General features: G+C 43.8%; 1 protein-coding gene across 1 annotated transcript; it reads left to right on the top strand.

Moving 5' to 3' along the window:
• Nucleotides 1-1409: 1409 nt before the first annotated feature.
• On the top strand, nt 1410-21092 carry LOC133377032 (L-lactate dehydrogenase A chain). The gene is made up of 8 exons (XM_061610211.1): nt 1410-1518; nt 7966-8100; nt 9171-9288; nt 12132-12305; nt 15292-15465; nt 17774-17891; nt 19360-19483; nt 20315-21092. The coding sequence occupies exons 2-8, from the start codon at nt 7975-7977 to the stop codon at nt 20477-20479; spliced, it is 999 nt and encodes a 332-aa protein (XP_061466195.1). The 5' UTR covers nt 1410-1518; nt 7966-7974; the 3' UTR covers nt 20480-21092.
• Nucleotides 21093-21352: the final 260 nt, after the last annotated feature.

Below are 21352 nucleotides of genomic sequence, written 5' to 3'. Positions count from 1 at the left end.
AAAAGGGTGAGTAACCATGTGAAGGGAGGCAGCCGCTACCTCCTCTTCCTCTCTGGGAGGATTTGGTTTAGTTGGTGGACTCTCTGCCACTGTACCAACTAGAAGGAGAATTCAAGTGGGCAAGTGGCAGGATGCCCCATCCTACTGCACCATCTGGGGAATGCAAACAGCGTGGGCATAAGCAACAGCTCCTGCTTTTTGCCTAGGCAGCACCATGGGCCTGTTCCTCGCACACTATTGAAGTGAAGGACAGGAATATTGCTTGCTGTTTTATGCCTCTCCTCAGGCGATCAGCTGTTTTCTAAACAAAAGTGGCACTAACAAAATGGGTAGGCTGACTCTAAGTTGTTCCACAACAATGGATCCTAGGCAGGACTACAGCTGAATGTCAAAAAGACTAAAGTAATGACAACAGAAGATTCATGTAACTTTAAAGTTGACAACGAGGACATTGAATTTATCAAGGATTATCAATACCTCGGCACAGTCATTAACCAAAATGGAGATAATAGTCAAGAAGGCTAGGACTGGGGAGGGCAACTATGAGAGAACTAGAAAAGGTCCTCAAATGCAAAAATATATCACTGAACACTGAAGTCAGGATCATTCAGATCATGGTATTCCTGATCTCTATGTATGGATGTGAAAGTTGGACAGTGAAAAAGTAAGAGAAAAATCAACTCATTTGAAATGTGGTGCTGGAGGAGAGCTTTACGCATACCATGGACTGCGAAAAAGACAAATAATTGGGTCACAGAACAAATTAAACCAGAACTATCACTAGAAACTAAAATGATGAAACTTTGGACACAGAATGAGAAGGCATGATTCACTAGAAAAGACAATGCTGGGAAAAACAGAAGGGAGTAGAAAAGGAGGAAGGCCAAACAAGAGATGGATTGAGGAAGCCACAGACCCGAACTTACAAGATCTGAACAGGGTGGTTCATGACAGATGCTCTTGGAGGTTGCTGATTCATAGGGTCGCCATAAGTCATAATCGACTTGAAGACACATAACAATACAACTTCCTTCCTTTCAGAAAGAGGCTGAATCTGCTTTATGCACTAATCCAGCCTCTCTCCATTTGGTGCCCTCCAGCTGCTGGAGGCAACAGCTCCCACCAGCACGTCGCCAAGTTTTCGCCTCTCCCTCCCCCAATCATCTCCCAGCCTCGGCTGTTGCCTTCCAGGCCTGACCAGACTATGAGGCAGCAAGTTTCGAACCCACGTGGTTCATTCCCTACGGAGCCTAAATTCTTAGACGTGCGGTGAGTGACTCTGCAGCCCAGCACCAGCTCCGGCCTGAGGCTCAGCCGCGCTGCAAGTTAACCCCATCTCCGCTAGACGTGTTGGCTGGCACGTCCCGCCACAGCCTGCTCTGCCAGCGGCGGCGACCGCCCCCTCTGACGTCACGCGCGGGATTCCTATTTAAATGCCCGCCGCCTCCCATCACCTCGCGGTACTGCAGCGGCAATCGGAGGGTTCTTCGTCGTGCGGAAGGTTTGCTAGGGAACCAGGTAAGGAAGCGCGCCCCTGAACGAGGCGGGTCGGGTGAGACGTGCAAAGCGACTCTTCCCCTCCCTCCAAAAAATCTGCACGCGCGGGCTAAAGGCAGCCGTTCAAAGAGGCGATTCTGTTGCTTCATGGAGGGATGAGCTGTGAGATCCTATAAAGTGGGGCTGGGAGTCTTTGCGCGTCCATGCGAGTTAGCATGATCACGATCCTCTAGGAGGGTTAATGTGATGTGGGGAAGAAGGTGTGTTGGGCGAATATTTTGTCTCTCCCGCTCCTCCCTCCCACATATCACCCTGAAAATGTTTTGTAGGGGGGGGGGAGCCTGAAAATGTTTTGTAGGAGGAGGGGGGGGAGACTGCCGGGATACTTTTTGTCCCCTTGGTTATGTAATGTGGGTGGTGGAGAGAGGGGGCTGCGTAAAGTGATGCTCCCTGTACAGGTCAGAGAGTCCACTGTGGGATGGAAAACGTTGATCCCTGGATCCTGTACACACTTGAGCGGGGCGGGGGCGCTAGTTCGTATGATAGGTAGGGATATACATCCGTCGATGCTCCAAGGCTTTGGGTGTGTTGCGGTGGGGGTGTGATTCCTGGAATAGGCTGAGGGGGGTGAGGATTTAGGGGCGAGTGAGTTGAGGACAGCGGAGTTCCTACAGTCTTCCCGACGACCTGTAGAGGGCTGAGCGGCAATGTGGGCATTGCCTTGCCGCCTCCGCTCTGGGCTGCAATATCCGCTGTAATCCTTGCCTCAGGCAGAAATGAAAACGTGGTTTTCGAAAACCGTTGGTGCTCGAGTCGTTGCGCTACGAAAGGCCGACTAAAGGTTGCGATCTCGGACCGCTGGAGCTGCTAAATCGCTCGTCCATCGCGGAGCTTGGGAGCTCGAGCGCCGCTGTGTTCTCTTGCAGGATGCTGCCCCTTCCCACCTTTTTTTCTCGGGGAGCGGGACTAGCGCCGCCCCACCAACTGAAGCGAGGATCGCCCCTATAGTCCTTGATTTCGCTCTGGGGCTGGAATAGTTCTGTCCTCTTTGAGCCGAAGTTGCGCTGCGATTCGTCGCTCTTCCTCTGTGGCAACTTGCAACCTGATTGCATCCGACTTGCACGAGGAGGAAGTGTGGAGGGTTCTCTTCCCCTATCTCCCCTCCCCCCCCGCGTCTGTATTGCGCAATCATTGAATATCCTGCCCCAGGAAAACCGGGCAGCATTCCTCCCACTGGGATTTAGTCTCAGCCACCCCTCGCGAAAAACTGGAATTTTGGGAGGTTTAACCTCGACCGCAGCTGGATGCGATCCTGCATGGTTGGGGTAAAGCTCAGGCGCAGTCCTTGAGAAGGTGGTGGCCCTTCCTCTAGGGATGGGCAGGAGGCAGATCTGGATCTACTGGGAGTAGAGTTTTCTAACTTTCTTTCACACTTTGCTCCGGTTGGTTATATTTTGGAATTCTAGTAAAAGAAAAAAAATCCCAAAGGAAATCTGCCAAGCCTGAAAGTAGAATCGTGTTAATTGTACTCCGTATCCTGTATTGTGTTTGCTTACTTTTATTAAAAATTCAATGAAAATGTTTTTTTTAAAAAAGATTTCACAGGCAATCAATCACTTTGCTCTTCAGGAGAATAGCCAGAGAGAAAATGCCCCTTTCTCAAATTGGTTGTGACTTCCCGGATTCCTGCACAGTCATTAGGGGTAATTCTCCCGACTATGCAGGAATGCAAAGAAGGGGGCTGGCTTCACTCAGTAAAATGGACCACATGTTTCAAAATGCTTGCAGGTTGTGTGCACATTTTGCCTTGTGCAGGTTTTCATACATCAGTGTGTGGCTGGGCATCCTATGAAAATTTTAAACCTGTCTTTTAATTGTGAGTTGTAATATGGGATGCGTCATCCTAAGCATCTCGCTGTCACTGTTCCAGAATCTATATTCAGGATTCTTCCCTCCAACTCTGTCCTTTCTGCTTTGTGTGTGATATATATGTTACATCAACCTTCTCTCTCCTCCCCCCCCCAGTCCTATCAATCTTCTCTCAGCTAGCAAATATGCCTCTCTGCCATTACATTACACACTTGCTTGTGCCATACTTTGCTCCCTTATGCGGGTTTAGGGGCTGGGCACTCATATTCCCCTCCCCCCCATTTAGTTTACCAGCTTTGAATTGAGTTGGCAATTATTTGTTCCTGTTTTTGATTCAGAACCAACTGGCACTCTGGTCCCAAAGTTTAACATCCCAAAATGCCCCTTGATTCTAGTCGCATCTTGTCCCCCTTCCTTTTCATTTTTGTACTTTTACAGCCCCTTCTGCTCTTGCAGTCATTGACAGGTGTGCACTTCCCCTCCTCTTGTTGGTACTGCTCAAGCCCTTATTTTCCTGACTTGCTGCTAGCTGCTTTTCTTCCAGTTAGCCCTGGTTTCTGACTCACCATGACATTCTGCATCAACCCGGGGCATGGCTTTGCCATCCTGGGGATTTCCATTTCTGCCAGCTTTCAGTTCAAGCTGCACATCTCTGGTTCCTGCCACTGTTTTCAGAGCTGCTGCGGCCATAGCATCAAAGTTGGTAGAATATTTATTTTATCTGTATGCAAAGTTCTGCTGAGACAGCTTTTAATTTTTTAAGAAAACATTCTTAATTTAAAATACAAAACTTTTTTAAATGCGTGCGTGCACACACACACACACACACACACACACACACACACAAAAGCATCATATTAAATAATGAGAGTGTTGGATTAGGACTGAGGAGACCCAGGTTCAAAACCCTGCTAAACCACAAAGCCAACTGGGTGACTTGGGCTGATCACACTTTCTCTGCCCTACCTCACAGGGTTGTTGTGAGGATAAAATGGGCAGGAGAGAGGACTACCTCCACTGCCAGAGAGAGTATGTCTCTGAATCCCAGTTGCTGGAAAGCAGAAGTGGAGGAATGCTGTTGCACTCTGGTTCTGCTTATGGACTTCCCAAGAGCTTCTGGTTGGCCATTTGAGAACAGAGTGCTGGATTAGAGATGGGCCCTTGGCTCAATCCAGCAGAGCTCTTATGTTCTTCTGGAGACAACTTTAGGTTTAGAGGGTATGTGTTTACTCCTGATTTTTTTTTATGCAGAGCAAACTGGCACTCTAATCCTCAACATAAGGATTGCCTTGATTCTTTGACTTCCGGGAAGGGTGACTTAGCCTGTGCCTGCTTTTGAGACGGGCTCCTGCCTCAAAAGAAGCTTATTCAGATATATCAGTCAGTTTTTTCTTTTTTTTTTGACTGATTAAACTTCTCCCGGGTAGGGAGAAACGAAGAGATTAACCTCAAAGCCTATTTTTGTTGGGACGACCAGATCTCATTAATTTATGGGACGAGGTCCAGCCGACGAAGGTGGGACGGATTTTCAACAGCAAGCTCTATCTGTTAAAGCGAACGTTCATCTTATCTTCTAAGAGAGAACGCACTAACAGGCAAGCACCCTTCTTTCTATATTTTTCTTTTACTTGACTTAAATTGTTGCTGTTTAAAAGAGATTTGCCAGATTGATCAGTTTTTGACATCTCACTGGGGAGCCATAACTTCTCTCTGCTACGCACTAATTAATAGCTTATCTCTGTTTTTGTTGCAAAAAGCTGTCCTGGATTTGCATTCTAAAGATATACACAGAAGAGGGATTTCTATTCCAGATTTTTATTTTGAAAAATATTATACTGTTTTGAGACTACTCTCTTTTTGGTCTATTTTATTTTGACGAATCTGTTTCTTGACGATTGCCATTAATTGTTTCGATCCTGGGAACTGCATTTTGTTTACTTAACTATTGGAGAGATAAGGCTGTCTGCTCTGTTTATACTGTGATGTCACCAAGTTTGGAGTATTAACCCAATTGTTGCTGAAATAAGAAGTGGTTTTCCTATATTTTTCTTTTAAAATGGCAATTAAGAAAGTGGCTGAAAATCTGGAAATAACTATGTTTCAGAAAATAATGGATGAGATTGAGATAACGAAAATTGAATTGAGTAAAATGAAGCAGGAGATTAAAGATATAAGGGTCCCTGTGAGAGAGGTGACCCTGGAAGGGGTCCCTGTGAGAGAGGAGACCCCGGAGATTGGAACAGGGGTCCCTGTGAGAGAGGAGACCCTGGAGACTGGAATAGGGGTCCCTGTGAGAGAGGAGATCCCGGAGATTGGAACCAACGTGGAACAGGAACAAGATTTGGAGTCTATGGACTTTAGAAATAAAATCTATTGTTTGGAACTCAATGTTATCTCTGAAGAAATGAATGAAGATTCTAGAGATAAAGTTATCAATGGCATGGATAATCTTCTGGACTGGAATGATGTGATGGAGCCCAATATAGAGAAAATCTATGGAATTAACTGCAGCCATGTGACAATGGAAAAACTTTTAAGAGATGACCCAGTGTATTTTGAAAAAAAGAACAGAGATATGATTTTACAGCAGTATTTCAGCAACCTATTCAGAATGGATGGCAAGAAAATATTTGGGATAGAGGTAATTCCCATCAGACTCTTACTATATGACTATGGCTTTGACAGCAAGATTATTATGGAATACTGATAATGGAAGATTGGATATTGAAATTACTGGACTTAACAAGACTACTGAAGATGGAAGATGGAAAATGGAACTAATAGAGATAATAGAACAATGGCTACTGAAATTATTGAACCTAACAGATTCTGATGTGATGGATTAATTGAAATGTTTATTTTGACTATGGTTATGACAATAAGATTATCATAATTAGAAATGAGATGGATTAATCGATATGCTTATCTGGAAAAAAAAATTGATAGATATATTTCTTAAAGAATTGAAACCTCTCTTTGACTTTTTGTGGAAAGAATAAAGTAATGTTTATGAGATTTGATGATTAAGTAAGATAACTACTGGAGGAAAGTGATTTTATAATATGACTTAAGAGACAGGATTGTTATATATTATAGACTTATAACTGATTTGATCTTTGACAAATGGGAAGTCAATATTTTACTCTTTATTTTTTATTTTTGTTTTTTTTTTCTTTTTTTTCTTTTTGTTTAACTATTTTTGATTTTGTTTTTTGTCTTTGAATGTTTTATGATTTTGTCTTGTATGTTTTATGAAAATCTGAATAAAAATTATTGAAAAAAAAAAAAAGGATTGCCTTGATTCTAGTATTATGTACTATCATTACAATCCATAGGTTTCAGCCCACCCATTTTTCCTGCTATCACGGTCTCTCTTAAGTATATATTTTATAGCCCTTTAGACCCTTAATTTTTGTAGACCTGTTTTTTTGTTATGGATGAAAGTGCCATATAATAAAAATAATGACTTGCTTCTCACCAATGGCTTTCATTTATGGAATATAAAGGGACAGGAGGGCCTCACCAGCTTAATGAGTATCCTGGTCTTTCATGTGCCAGGCAAGGTTATATTGGGTTGCACCATAGAATAGGCCTGACTTTATAACTCAGCAGAATTACTGGACTTTAATTTGAAGCAATTAGTTGCTCTCTGCCAATTCTGTGATCTGTGCTTTGCATTCACTACTTCTGACTACATGAATCGGTACCCTTTTGTTTCTCAATCTGTCTAGGTAGACTTTGTGCCTGAATGTGTACTGATCAAACTGACAAGAGACTTGCTGCATGGTGCCACTCCTGACATACCCTGTGCTTGCCAAATCCTGTGATAAGATATGGTTTAGTGTTGACTGCACACTACCATACCACTTCTTGAAAACCTCTGTCTCCCACTTGTAATTTCCCCTCCAATTTTCTAATGTCTGTGTGTAAAAATAATAAAGATGGGCAAATTGAGTTGGATCCAGACTACGGCAGTTGCACTTGGATCCACTGAAATCCATAAACAAGTTAGTCAGTGGATGAGTTAGTCATGTCCAGGTCCCATTGAAATAAATGGGAAAGCCATGACTAACTTGTCAATTGATTTCAGTGGGACTTCAGTTGAACTAATTCAGTCTGGATCCATCATGCAGTGTTCTGAAGGCTGAGAAAGGAAAAAGTTGGATGTGGTTTCTAATGATCTGTAGTAGGTCTTATGCCCCTAAAGAACCTGTGGCCCTCCAGACATTGATGGACAACTTCTACTCTTCTTGGCCATGGGTTGTGCAGGCTGGGGCTGATGGGAGTTGGAGTCCAGCAACATCTGGTTCCCCCACCCTTACTGTCAATGTGACTTTTCTTACATCCACATTATGAAAACTGAGAAGAATCTGCTAAAATTAAAATATAGCAATAACAGAACCACAATGAAGGTTCTTTCAAATTTGCACAGCAAATATCGTCTCTCTCTTCTCCGTGTGTGTTTGTGTGTGTGTGTTGAGAGAGATAGCTGAGTGATAGGATCCATACTAGAAATGGATTATGTGAATTTATTATCACAACACGTCAAGTGCTGATAATGAGATGATAGTATTATTGTGATTTTTTTCCCTCCTGCAGTGCTACAAGATGTCTCTCAAGCAAAAGCTGATTGAAAATATTCACAAAGAGGAACACCCTCATGCCCACAACAAGATTACTGTAGTTGGGGTTGGTGCAGTTGGCATGGCTTGTGCCATAAGCATTTTGATGAGGGTAGGTAGTTTTTTCTCCATGTGTTGCATAAGTCCAAAACTGTCTCATGCTTCATGTCTCACGGCAGTCCTATTAAAACATATTACTGGTGGGTTTGTGCTGGTATAAAGGTGTCCTACAGTGGTCTTTAAAATGGTGTACCGTAACTCTTCCCCATCTGCCACTTCCCTTGCAATAACGTTCTGCCCATTATCAGATTTGCTGTGACCCCTCTGGGGCAGCTCATGGCATAGTGCTGGTGTAGTGGAGATGGCAGCTCCTCCTGTTCAACTCTTTTATACAACCCCTCGAAGAACCCTTAAGACTGTCATCTTGATCAGATTTTATTACAGGCTGCTGAGATTGGTGGAAGTATGTTTGAGGTCAGTGTTAATAAGACTGCAAACAAGACTCTTATGCTTATAGGATGAAATCCAACCATGTCCACCTTCCAATGAACCACAGACTTCTGCTCCTGCGGTGGACTTTTCCTTCCTCTCTTTCCCCCAAAGCAGCCCTCTGTGTCCCCCCAGTCTGCTCCAGATGGTTGGGGGGGGGGCTCTGGAGTAGATTTGGTGGGGGCATGGGAGTTGCTGTGGGGGAAGAGAGGAAGGGAAAGTCCCCTTGTGTGAGCAGAATGTTCACAATGTTGTACAATGTTGGCTATCGCCCATAAAGTTTAGGATCCAATTTGTGTATAGCTATGTTTTTCTGTAAAGAGAAATTATATCCAGCTTAGGTAGAGGTGTTTCCATAGGTTGTCAAATATGTTTAGGTCAATGCATGTGTTGATGCAAACCCTAACAGTGCAACCTTTGCATGTCTATTCAGAAACAAACCCATTGGTTTCAATGGGACTTATTCCCAAGGGAGCATGATGTATAGGGTTGCACTGCATGCCTCAATCCTCTTCTAAGCATCTGCATTAGTTCACTAGAATGAAAGTTTCTTAAGCCCCTGGCAGACCACAGTGGATTGCATTTGGCTCGGTGTATGCCTGGTTGTGTAGGTCTATCCTAGAGCCAAAAAATTCAGGTCAGTAAAAAGTCAGTGGGTCGATATAATTCTCTTTTGCTCTTGACCTTTCGTAGGATTTGGCTGATGAACTTGCCCTCGTTGATGTCATAGAGGACAAGCTGAAGGGAGAAATGTTGGACCTTCAGCATGGCAGCCTCTTTCTCAGAACACCAAAAATTGTCTCTGGCAAAGGTTAGTATTTCTCTTTGCTATACAGACTGTACATTTCAGATGTTACAGTTCCTGTAACAAGGCAACATCCTGCTTTTCTCTGAGGGAAAGCCTTTGCCTTTGGAAGCGGAGGTAATTCTTCTTTTGCTTTGGACATTCCCATGGTGGCATCCTTGATCTTGTCCATCTTAAAGAGTTTTCACTATGACAGAGATGAGCTAAAGGCAGCCAATTTAACCAGCAGCTGGTTTGCACAGATTTATACCGAAAACATCAGGGAATTCATAGAATCATAAAATAGTAGAGCTGGAAGGGGCCTATAAGGCCATCAAGTCCAACTCCCAATTGGTGTTGTGGAGACTGGATGTTTCCTTGGACAAGTTGTACTGCTTTGAAAAGCAACAAAGTTCAATAAAGGTTGAAGTGTGAATCAAATTTATGGCCAGTGTATTTGCATTGCCACAAGTCAAGAAATGTCAGTAGGTTTGCAAAACGGTGGCAATGGATATATCAGTCATGAATTTGGTCATCATTGATGCCTTCTGCTGACTGAATTGGCGTGCTCTTATATCCTTGTGTCTCTTCTCTCCCCCACCCCTGCTCTCTCTGTAGCAGTTTTGCTTGGCAGATTAGGTCACAAATTATAAGGCAAGTCCATTTTTGCTACTTTTGTGCAATTGTCCAGTTCAACAGATTCTATCAAATGGGCATGTTCAAGAATGAGTTGTGGATGCAGCCCTGTGATCCCTGGGAGGGTATCCCAGGGGCCATAGGATTGGTCAGAGCTACACCACTGGAGGGGAAGAGCTGATGATGGAGCCTGCCTCCCTATTGCCACCAGTGTCTCCTAAGCCCTGGCCCAGCTGATATCAGGGTCCAAAAGGGGCATGCCGGGAAGCAGCTAGGATCCAGCCCCCAAAGTGGGCTCTTGAGCATGACTAAATTTTTGTCTCTCCTTTTGCTTCCAGTGGGAGGGATTCCAAATATAAAGCTGAAAAAGCAACTTGAGCCTGGCATTGGATAAAGTGGTAAAACTGCCTTCATATTCCCCACCTCCTTAGGACTGCGCTGTAAATGGCTTTACACAGAGTTTACTAGATTTTTATGAAGTCACTTTCTTGGCATAAGGTGGAATCAAGAAAGAAGCATATCAATATTTTCTAAAACAAGCACAAAATGAAATTTTGCTGAAATGAAAATGAAAAATATGCTGATAACTTTAAAAAATCAGAAGTAATAAAAATTGGCCCTTCCATTTTCATTGGGTGCTAACTCCCGAGTCTAAAACAGAAAGGTCTTGGCATTGCTGATGAAGTATAGCAAGATTCTAGGCCAGTTTTTGCATGTCGGGGCCATTTTGCAATTGCCTCTACTGGTATGCAGAGTTGCTACTCAGTCAGATGGGAATTGTACAGAGGTGCTGTCTGTATGAGTTATCTCCATGTGGATAGTTAGCCTGATTCCTGTGGTAGTGGTTCCAAAAAGTGCTGCCTGTACAAACCAGCCCTTAGGGCCAACTAGGCTTGCAAGGGATGAAAGCTATCTAACCTGGAAGCTCTGACACAGTCTCTTGTGGCTCTGATGTGATGTGCAGCTGTTTTACATCTCGGAGAACAGCCTCTGCTGAGAGATGCAGTGAAGAGGATGGGAACTGGCTTAAGTTTTCCTTAGATCTAGAAGTCTTTCTGCACTCTAAAAGTATGAACAAAAATGACTGCCAAATGACACAGGGATGAAGAAAATGGTATCTAAAATGTTTGGGAACAGCCCTTATAGCTTTGGGATGGCCTATAACAGACATATTTTTTAAATGGTCATAGTTGAGTCCCTACCAATGAAAAACACAACAGAGGACTAATGAGCTTGAGTGTAGAGAAGCCTTTTTGTTGCTTCTGCTAAAACTGCTGGGCCAAAGCTGGCAGACCTAGCTTGTCTCTGCTGCATTTCCCAACCACAGCCTGGCCTGTGATAACCAACAGTTCAGTTGACAGTACATTACAACAGCATTTAATAGCTATGCAAAGAGTGTTCTCTCTCTTCAGCGATGTTGATATCAAACTGGAGCGCTGCAGATTGTGGCTTAGTCATGGCTTTTACTTCTTTTAATAGTATATTTTATTGGCTTTTCAAATATTTCACAATAAAAATAAGCAATAAGTACCATTCCCATGACCATCATCCCTCTCTCTCCCTCTCCCCTCCCCCTAGGCATTATTCCCATACAGACAACATGAAGGTTTACCTGTCAGCTCAAAACCTATGGCTCTTCCTTCTGTTCTCCTTCCAGAGCAATGCCATTTGAGAACAGTAACTCTAGAAGTGGTCTGGACTTTGCACAAATGTGGTTGGATTTGTTGTCTTACATATAACACTTTTTATCCCTTTGAGAGAGAAGCGGCAGTCAAATTCTTGTAATATAATAATAAGAGGTGTCTGAAATCACAGTAGCTGTTCTTATATGTGAATGAACAAAAGTGCTTGAGTGCAAGCAGTCATCTTACTGTTGTTTTCCACCTTACCCTTTTTAGTGTAGAAGCGTCTAGGGACCATGGGGAAACTTTAGACAGTGTTTTGGAAACAAGGTTTCTAGCCCCTTTTGATTAATAAAAGCTAACACTTGGAAGTACATAGCCAGTTTTTAAAACAGAGGGAGATCGATATGACTTCCCTAAGGCACACATTCCTGTAAACAGTTCATAAAACCCACAGTGACCAACTCTCAAATCTGTCGTTCTGCTCCTAGAAGCCTAATGATTCCTGATCCCCCCTCTCACTTATTGCACAGAGCATCATTGGGATTCCATTTAATCTAGAATGCATTCATTGTAAGATGTATTTTGAACAAATGCATTTTCTATTGGCAGACTATGCTGTGACTGCCCACTCTAAACTGGTCATCATCACTGCTGGAGCCCGCCAGCAAGAGGGCGAGTCTCGCCTTAACTTGGTTCAGCGCAATGTGAACATCTTCAAATTCATCATTCCCAATGTTGTCAAGTACAGCCCTGACTGCAAGCTGCTTGTTGTTTCAAATCCAGGTTGGTCTTCTCCTACTACTCTGACTGCTTACGGACCGTGATTTGTCCTCCAGCGCTTTGAAAGGAGGGAGTGCCTGCTTCCATGAAGGAAACCAGGGAATTCTGAAGACATTCCAGGTTTTCCTTCAACTATGAAAATGAATTTTTTTTTTACTGCTCACCGTTGTTCGTGCTGGTCTGTAAACTACTGCATTCGTTTCAGTCTACATCTGCAGTAGACAGATGTAACAGTGGCTCCCTCCTTAAGAGATTGAGAGTTGATCTTTGTAATGCCCTCCTACCCTTGTTCTCTTGGAGCAAATAAAATTCCCTACTCCTTGACCATCTTTAAGGAAAATGCTGGCACTGGGATGTTAATCATAGAATGCTAACCAGGCTTTCCATTCCACCAGATCTGACATCATGGTTTAATGCTAAGTTTAGATTATCATTAAACACTCCTGTTCAGGGTTCCAGACAGTCATGCCCTTTCCCCAAATGCTCTGTTCCATTCTCTCATTGCTTTCCATCTACCCAGCAGTCCATCGGCATTTCCTGCCCACTGAGGATGCTGTTTTCATTGGGCTGTATTCCCCATCCCCACTTTTTAAAATCATGGCTAAGATCAATACTGATATTTTCCTTAACTGGGTGTAAAGCAGGAAGAGGGAGTTGCTTAAGGGGGAGGGGGGAGGAGAAGGAGCATGCATTCCCAAAGCTGACTCCTGTTCTCTTAACCACAGTTAAGAGGGAGTTGGTGCGATGTCCGTACCATTCCACAGTCTCAACATTGACTCATGGGACACAGGGATACTTTTGTGTTTGATTGTTAAGACATTTCCTACAGATTGTGCCCTATGCCTACTGACTAGCAAAGAGCTCATCTACACCATATTACCAGACCCACTTGCACTCTTGTTCTCTGATCTATTGATACAGTGGCTGCATTCAGATGTCACAGTAAATCATGATTGATGGAACATAGCTCAATGATCGAGCATATGCTTTGCACACAGGCAAGTCCAAGGTTCAACCCTGCTGTCTCCAGAGAGAGCTGAGAAAGATTCCCATCTGAAACCCGGCAGAACCACTGCCTGTTCATTGTAGGCAATGCGGAGCTAGATGGACCACTCTGTGTTAGGCAGCTCTTGCATTCCAATGAGCCTTAGGCGTCCTCTTGTGTGGCCATAAGGATGAGGTTGGAAACTTTTGCCTTGATGGGATCAGAAGAAACAATAAGCTGCAGTTGAAAAAAATGGAAGGCAAATCTTGACTTCTCATGGCTGTGAAGGGAAAGGTGCAAGCCTCATACAGGCTCATACAGTCTTGTTTCCATCACAATAAACCATGGTTAATCATGATGTCTGGATAAGAACATAAGAAGAGCCTGCTGGATCAGGCCAGTGGCCCATCTAGTCCAGCATCCTGTTCTCACAGTGGCCAACCAGGTGCCTGGGGGAAGCCTGCAAGCAGGATCCGAGTGCAAGAACACTCTACCCTCCTGAGGCTTCCAGCAACTGGTTTTCAGAAGCATGCTGCCTCTGACTAGGGTGGCAGAGCACAGCCATCACGGCTAGTAGCCATTGATAGCCCTGTCCTCCATGAATTTGTCTAATCTTCTTTTAAAGCCATCCAAGCTGGTGGCCATTACTGCATCTTGTGGGAGCAAATTCCATAGTTTTTAACTATGCGCTGAGTAAAGAAGTACTTCCTTTTGTCTGTCCTGAATCTTCCAACATTCAGCTTCTTTGAATGTCCATGAGTTCTAGTATTATGAGAGAGGGAGAAGAACTTTTCTCTATCCACTTTCTCAATGCCATGCATAATTTTATACACTTCTATCATGTCTCCTCTGACCCGCCTTTTCTCTAAACTAAAAAGCCCCAAATGCTGCAACCTTTCCTCGTAAGGGAGTCGCTCCATCCCCTTGATCATTCTGATTGCCCTCTTCTGAACCTTTTCCAACTCTATAATATCCTTTTTGAGATGAGGCGACCAGAACTGTACACAGTATTCCAAATGCGGTCGCACCATAGATTTATACAATGGCATTATGATATCGGCTGTTTTATTTTCAATACCTTTCCTAATTATCGCTAGCATGGAATTTGCCTTTTTCACAGCTGCCGCACACTGGGTTGACATTTTCATCGTGCTGTCCACTACAACCCCGAGGTCTCTCTCCTGGTCGGTCACCGCCAGTTCAGACCCCATGAGCGTATATGTGAAATTCAGATTTTTTGCTCCAATATGCATAATTTTACACTTGTTTATATTGATGCAGCAGTTCAGGAAGTTAATCAGACTCTAGGAAAGGGAAACAGCTTTAGTTGCTCTATTTGGGATGTGAATGTAAAGACTGGGGAAGGGCCATAGCTCAGTGGTAAAGCATCTTTCTTGCATGTAGAAGGTCCCAGGTTCAATCCCCGGCATTTCCAGGTAGGGCTGTGACAGAATCATGTCTGAAATCCTGGAGAGCTGCTGCCAGTCAGTGTAAACAATACTGGGCTAGATAGACCAGTAGTCTGACTCAGTCAGTATAAGGCAACTTCCTGTGACTGGGATGGTCTTCGGTATCTTACTGCTTGATGCTGCATCCTCTTTCTGTCCTGCCGGTGTGCCCTGCTCTAACTGAGATCTCTTACCGAGTACCCCGTAAAACACAAAGAACCACTTGCAGGGGATGCGGGTAGGCAGGTCAGAAGCAGAGTATGAATCTTTCTTGCCTGAGCAACCCATATTAATATGAGAGCCTCAACCCTAGGCATGGAATTGTTAGTTCCTAACTTCCAGCTCTGCAGCTGTTGCCTGGAGTGGGATAGTCTTGGTAGTTCTTCATTGAGACAGCCTTGTGTGGAATTGGAAATGGAATTAATCAGCCTATGATTCCCTCTCCAGCCGAACAAGGTTTGTGGATTCCTAAGGGCAACACAGATCTCACTATTTTTCTGTCCTTAATTGTGTATATGACAACTATTCTCTAACCATGAGGTTATTCTATTGACAGTGGATATTCTGACTTACGTGGCATGGAAGATCAGTGGTTTTCCTAAGCACCGTGTTATTGGAAGTGGTTGCAATCTGGACTCTGCCCGTTTCCGCCACTTGATGGGGGAGAGGCTGGACATCCACCCTCTCAGCTGCCACGGCTGGATTGTTGGAGAGCACGGAGACTCCAGTGGTAAGTGGGGGAGCCGCCTCTGCACACTGAACTCCTTTTCTGACCAATGCTGAAAACATTAAATATGGCGTAGTAGCTAGTGTAGAGAAGACAACCCATTCCAGAAAATGTTTCTTGCAATATTTTGCAAAAGATGGTTCCCAAGACGGGAAGCCTTTGGAATGTAATACATATGCTACCCTCCTTCCATAGGAACCAAATACCATGTTTCCTTTGGGCTTTCTTCATATTCCAGGAAGATGAGGAAGTAGATTGGAGAGCAGACACTGGGTGGCCATGCTGACATAACCGAAGGCCTGATGAAATGGAGAGTAGGTGGTGCATCTCCAAAGAACACATCTGGTTCCTGAACACAGAATCATAGAGTTGGAAGGAATCTTGGAGGTCATCTAGTCCATCTCCCTGCTTAATTCAGGATCTGCAATATAGGATGCAGCTACATCCATTCTCTGCTTAAATACTCCCAGTGAAGGAGAACTCACCATCCCCTGAGGCAGTCCTGTTACATTGCTGAATAGTTCTTAACTATTAGGAAGTATAGCCTAATACAGAGTTAGCCAGCTGGTGCCCTCCAGATGTTGCTCCCATCACCACTTATCATTGATTATGGTGGCTGGGGCTGTTGGGAGGACATCAATATCTGGAGGGCACCACGTTGGCTACCTTTGCCCTACCTAATGTGTGGCCAAAATTGGCTTCCCTGCAAGTTCCCCCCATTGGTTCTACCTCTGCCCTCTGGAGCAATGGAGAATGTATGACAGAAGAAAACTGTTATAGAATCACTGAACATCAGATTTATGTGCTAGGTAAAGAGAGAGTTTTCCCATACTCTGTCCTCTGTATGAAAGTTAGGAGTATAATCTATCCTTCCCTGCTGTATGAAGTAACACTAGATGATCTATATTTGACTTGAACAGTTCTGTTCAGAAAGGTCAGCTTTGTAATCCAAGTAGGCCAAACCCTACCAGGCTGAATTCTACCCTTTACTCTTTAACAGGGGAGTTCAGAGTAAACCCTTTCATGTCAGAGACCCTTGAATGTTGGTGTTTGGTAAAGCAGCTTTTTAAAAGGCATCTGTCTTACTCATCCTGTATTTAGGAGTTAAAAGTGCTAAGTTTAGTCTTGCTTGCAGTCTGAAGGCACAACTAGCCAGATGTGAAAGAGCTCCAAAAGAGAGCTGACATTTCCTTACAGCCTCTTTTGCAAGAATTGTGACAGAGGGCTAAAGAGAATTAAATTCAGGCTGGAACCCTGTTCACACTTGCCTGGGCACAAGTCCCATTGGATCCAGCTTCCTGACTTCAGGCTGCTGCTTTCCAAAACATTAGTATGCCAGGTTTCACGATGGCCCAGATAATGCTAACTTCTCACTAATAACTTCCTTTGTGAAAGGACGACTTCAGGTTTATCTCTCTGAGAGTTTTTAAAATTTCCTTACAATACAGTGGAAACTCCTGTTCTTTCAGGAGGCTGGATAGGGTAGTTGTGGAATCTCCTACCTGTGATGGCTGTCGTGTGGTACATTCTTACCACTATGCCACAAACTTCCAAGATACCTCCCTATGTACCCTTGACAGCTTTAATAAAATAAAGCACCATCACTGGTGACATTTTAGAATGGCTTGCCTTGGGGCTGGGGTGTTGTGGCTTGTTCACTGGATCCCTTCCACTTTTGCAAGTCCATCTTTGATACCCTTTGATACCAGTACTGCCACTGGAATTTCTGCTTCATTGTATTAACTTGGATTATTCTAGTCTACCTCACAATAGTGAAGCCAAGCACAAGCCCCACTGGTGATCAAGGAACATATAATATCCAGCTTTGTAACTTGATGCTTGCTTGCTTTAGGTGAGCAACAGCGACTGCCTCTCAAGTCTTCCAGTGACCAATTTAATGCAGTGCGTGCTTTCCAAGCCAAGCAGCGTCTCTGTGTGTGGTGTCTCTCTCTTCCGTCCCAAGGGCTACAGACCATTTTAGGCACATCTGGGTTCATAGCCACCCCAGGATGATAACCCACCATTTTTCCTGGACTTGACTGAAAAGGAACAAGTCGTGGCTGATCTGACTTGGAGGAGGCTGAGCACAAGGATCCATCTCTGTTGCCCATTAGCCAAAGTTTAAGGGAAACACTCGGGAAGGGCTGTGTGAGTGTGTGTGTCCACGGCTACTTTTCTCAGCAACTGTTTGTAAAGGTGTCATTAATACATTAACCACACCATGCAATTCTATGTGAGCACACAGAATCTATTTTCTATGGGGTTGGAAAACTTTCTCAGATGCTCAGAAAATCTTGTGTATTTTGGTCAGTGCCTGTCTGGAGTGGCGTGAACGTTGCTGGCGTCTCCTTGAAAGCTGTGCATCCTGATATGGGGACTGATGGTGACAAAGAGAACTGGAAAGAAGTCCACAAGCAAGTGGTAGACAGGTAATATTGAACGCATTTGTGTGTTTGGGAGAAAATCCAGGGTTCCCCTGAGCTCCTGGAAGTTGCCTCTGCCTCATTTTCAGGGACGCTTCCTTCCCCTTCCATGCCACAGCCCACCCCATTCAGTAGGGTCCCCTGACAGACCCTTCATGGAGCATTTGGGGACGGCTGCCAAGTCACCTTTTTGCAAACCTCATTAATTGCACTTAACTTTTTATCTAACCCCTTCATTTTGCCAACACCTAATCTCTAGTTGCCTGCTTTTAAACATTGATTTAGAATGCTACTGTCCGAGTGCTTTATGTGTCAGTCAGCTAACATTCCTGAGGTTAGTGAAGGTACTTCTCCAGTGTCGGAGCCCACTGAATCTGTGTTTTGAGAAAACAAATTATTTTACATAAATTCCAGGTCCTGAACTGGTTCACACATGATGTGAAATCAATGTTGTTTATGTCTAACTATGATTTAACATGAATGAGCAGCTTGCTAGTGCATGCTGCTTAAAAGTCCCCAGTCTGCTTTCCCTTCACTCTTGGCTGTGCTGCCTGCAACAAACCACAAACAAGCCAAGAGCCCAGGTTGGATAACATGACAAGCCAAGACTTGTGGTTTGTTCCCATTGTGGCATGGTCAGGAGTGGGGGAGCAGCAAAGCAGGGGCTTTTGAGCAGCATGCCGTGTAAAACCATAATGAACTATTCATGATGGTTTAACATAAAGAACACAGCCACTCCCTGTGGGTACTGTTGCGCTGTGTTTATTTGTGTGCTTAATTTAGTTTAAAGCAACACCACAGCAAGAGTAACAGCAGATGTTGAAATGCGAGTGTGCCAGCGTGTGCGTGCGTTTGCCGAAGAAAGCAGGCTTTTACCCTGCATCAGCATCACTGAGACTTGAGACTTAGTAAAATAAGAAAAGCAACTTTATTCATAGAAATATATAGTAGATAGAAAGGCATACCTAGTTCTAACTAGCTAAGTTGGAGGCATAATGCCCAGGTGTAGGAGTTAGCCCCATAGCTAGGAGAGAGAGCAGAGACAAAGGGATGTTGGAGGGGCAGGTAAGCTTCCCTAAAGACGTAACAGTCTAGCGACGGAAGGAAGTCAGTCAGAGCATCACAGGTAAAGGTAAACGAGCCTATCCATCTGGAGGACCCGAACTCTATCTCCCTTCTGGAGCATAAACAAAAGAACAAAACAGGAGTTGCTCTTGTCCCGCTTCCAACAGGTACCAACATCTCTACAGCCAGGAAGGCAAGTTAGTTGCTTTTTTAAATAAAGAAAATGATAGACCCAATCTCTGCAACAAGATGCCATATGGAATTTGAGGACTAGTAGCCCCAGACAGACTCAACCAAAAGCATATATAGGCAGCTACATTATTCTTAGTAGACATCGTTTTTGAAAAGAATGACCCAAGGAGTAGTATCAGCGCTTCTGCTGTCAAAATGCAATTCTTCTCCTCTGCAGTGCTTATGAGGTTATCAAGCTGAAGGGATATACATCTTGGGCAATTGGCCTTTCTGTGGCTGATCTAGCTGAAACCATCATGAAGAATTTAAGGAAAGTGCATCCAATTTCTACAATGGTGAAGGTAAGAAGTAGGCTGTTAAAGAGCAGAGTTGTGGTCTTATGTTTGGCATTTTTGAATGCTTAGCTACAGTCCCCAAGAGTTTATTATAGCTGCTCCAGCCTCATTGACATTGTCTGTCGAACTGCCTGCTTCAGCAACATCAGTTGGGCTTGTTTGATTATAAAAATTTCTGTCGTGACGAAGATATGAATTGGTGCTGGCAGGCTTCCCCTCATCTAGTCTTCCTTTTACTGCTCCCCTTGTTTGAAGCAAAGTGTCCTGCCAAACATTCTGCAACCATTTGATACACATGGATCTTCCATGATGAAAAGAACCCCAGATTAATACAAGTTTCATCTGGGATTCCTTGTATCATAGATAAAGCAATCGAGGCTAGAGCACTTTAGTAACATGTTCGATGACAAAAGTTGTGGAGTTTTATTGTGGTATGAATAGTCAAGCTAACCCACACACAGGCAGTAGCTGCAAAAGCAAGTTGATGAAATTGCTTTAACCAAGGGACAGACAACTGAGGAAGCCTTATGTTTTCCCCTAATGGGCAAAAGCGACTTGCCAGGAAGGAAAGGCAATCAGTAGCAAGCCTAGTCCATCTTCTAGATCGCAGGTGGCCTACTATCATCCCTGACCATTTGCCATGCTGGATGGGGCTGATATGAGCTGGAGTCCAACAACAACTAAAAGATCCCATGTAGGCTAACCCTACTCTAGATTCTTTCCATACCTTCTTCCTGTAAGGGTGGCGTTTTCCTTCCCACTAATGGGGAAAACATTTACTGCATATAGACATGTTATTTTAATTGACTTGTCTTTTTTAAATGTTCTTTTTCTCAGGGTATGCATGGAATTAAAGATGATGTCTTCCTTAGTGTTCCTTGTGTCCTGGGCTACTCTGGCATTACAGATGTGGTGAAAATGACACTGAAGAGTGAAGAGGAAGATAAATTGAGGAAGAGTGCAGATACACTCTGGGGGATCCAGAAGGAGCTTCAGTTTTAAGCCTGACATCCTTTCACTTCACTGCTTACCTAGTGTTCAATGAGTCTTAGTGGATTATCTCGTTGCACTTTTCAAATAGGTCAACTCCCTTTATGATGTGTAACAACTAGAAACACACACAATTAATTTTACAAACAAAATGCAGATTCCAATTCAGTAGGAAACTTGCATCTCCTGTTGACTGGAGCCCTGGTCTGTGGTCAGAACTGGATTGTAACCTAGTTTTGTTGTGTAAAATAGTTTGAGCACACTATGAAACAGCACCGCCAAATGAAATCTTCCTGCCTTTCCTCAGCAGAGAGCTCAGTTGGTTTCCCAAAAACTGTAGAACACCAACAACCAAAGAATACTTTGTGATCAAAGAGGATTGGCAAATACACTGACCATGTTCTCAACTTGACAGAAGACTTAATCTCTGCTATTGAACAGCTTTAAATGTATTTTTCTGAGTCTTTGTGTACACTTTTCAAGAGAACCATGTGTACTCTACAGGAGTAATTGAAAGTTGTCTTAAATGTAAAGTCAAAAAACCTCTGTATGCAACAATTACAACTGATGCAATTGTCTAACTGTAGTACCAGCCCAACCAACACAATAAACAAGTTAACTGCTACTTCTCTCTCTATGGTCTGGCGTAAGCATTACAAACCTTGAAACAATTCAAAATGAACTCAAATCTTATTTTTTTCCTTAATCTGTTTAATACAGATTAACCTGGTGCTTTCTAGATGTTTTGAACTACAACTCCCATTAGCCCTGACCATTGGCTAGGCTGACTGAGGCTGATGTGAGTCATGAGTCCAAAACATCTGGAGGGCACCAAGTTGGGAAAGGCAGATCTACACTAACTGCCGGCAGCTCTCCAGGCTTTCA

The sequence above is a fragment of the Rhineura floridana genome, chromosome 2, assembly GCF_030035675.1.
Source record: "Rhineura floridana isolate rRhiFlo1 chromosome 2, rRhiFlo1.hap2, whole genome shotgun sequence".
Classification (NCBI taxonomy): Eukaryota; Metazoa; Chordata; class Lepidosauria; order Squamata; family Rhineuridae; genus Rhineura; species Rhineura floridana.
Note: the sequence above shows the minus strand (reverse complement) of the source record. Positions and strands in the feature narration are given on the sequence as shown.

Coding starts and splice junctions, on each gene's coding strand:
- LOC133377032 (XM_061610211.1), top strand. CDS start 7,975: ATGTCTCTCAAGCAAAAGCTGATTGAAAATATTCACAAAGAGGAACAC. Junction 9,289..12,131: donor AAAAATTGTCTCTGGCAAAG/GTTAGTATTTCT, acceptor TTCTATTGGCAG/ACTATGCTGTGACTGCCCAC. Junction 19,484..20,314: donor CAATTTCTACAATGGTGAAG/GTAAGAAGTAGG, acceptor TCTTTTTCTCAG/GGTATGCATGGAATTAAAGA.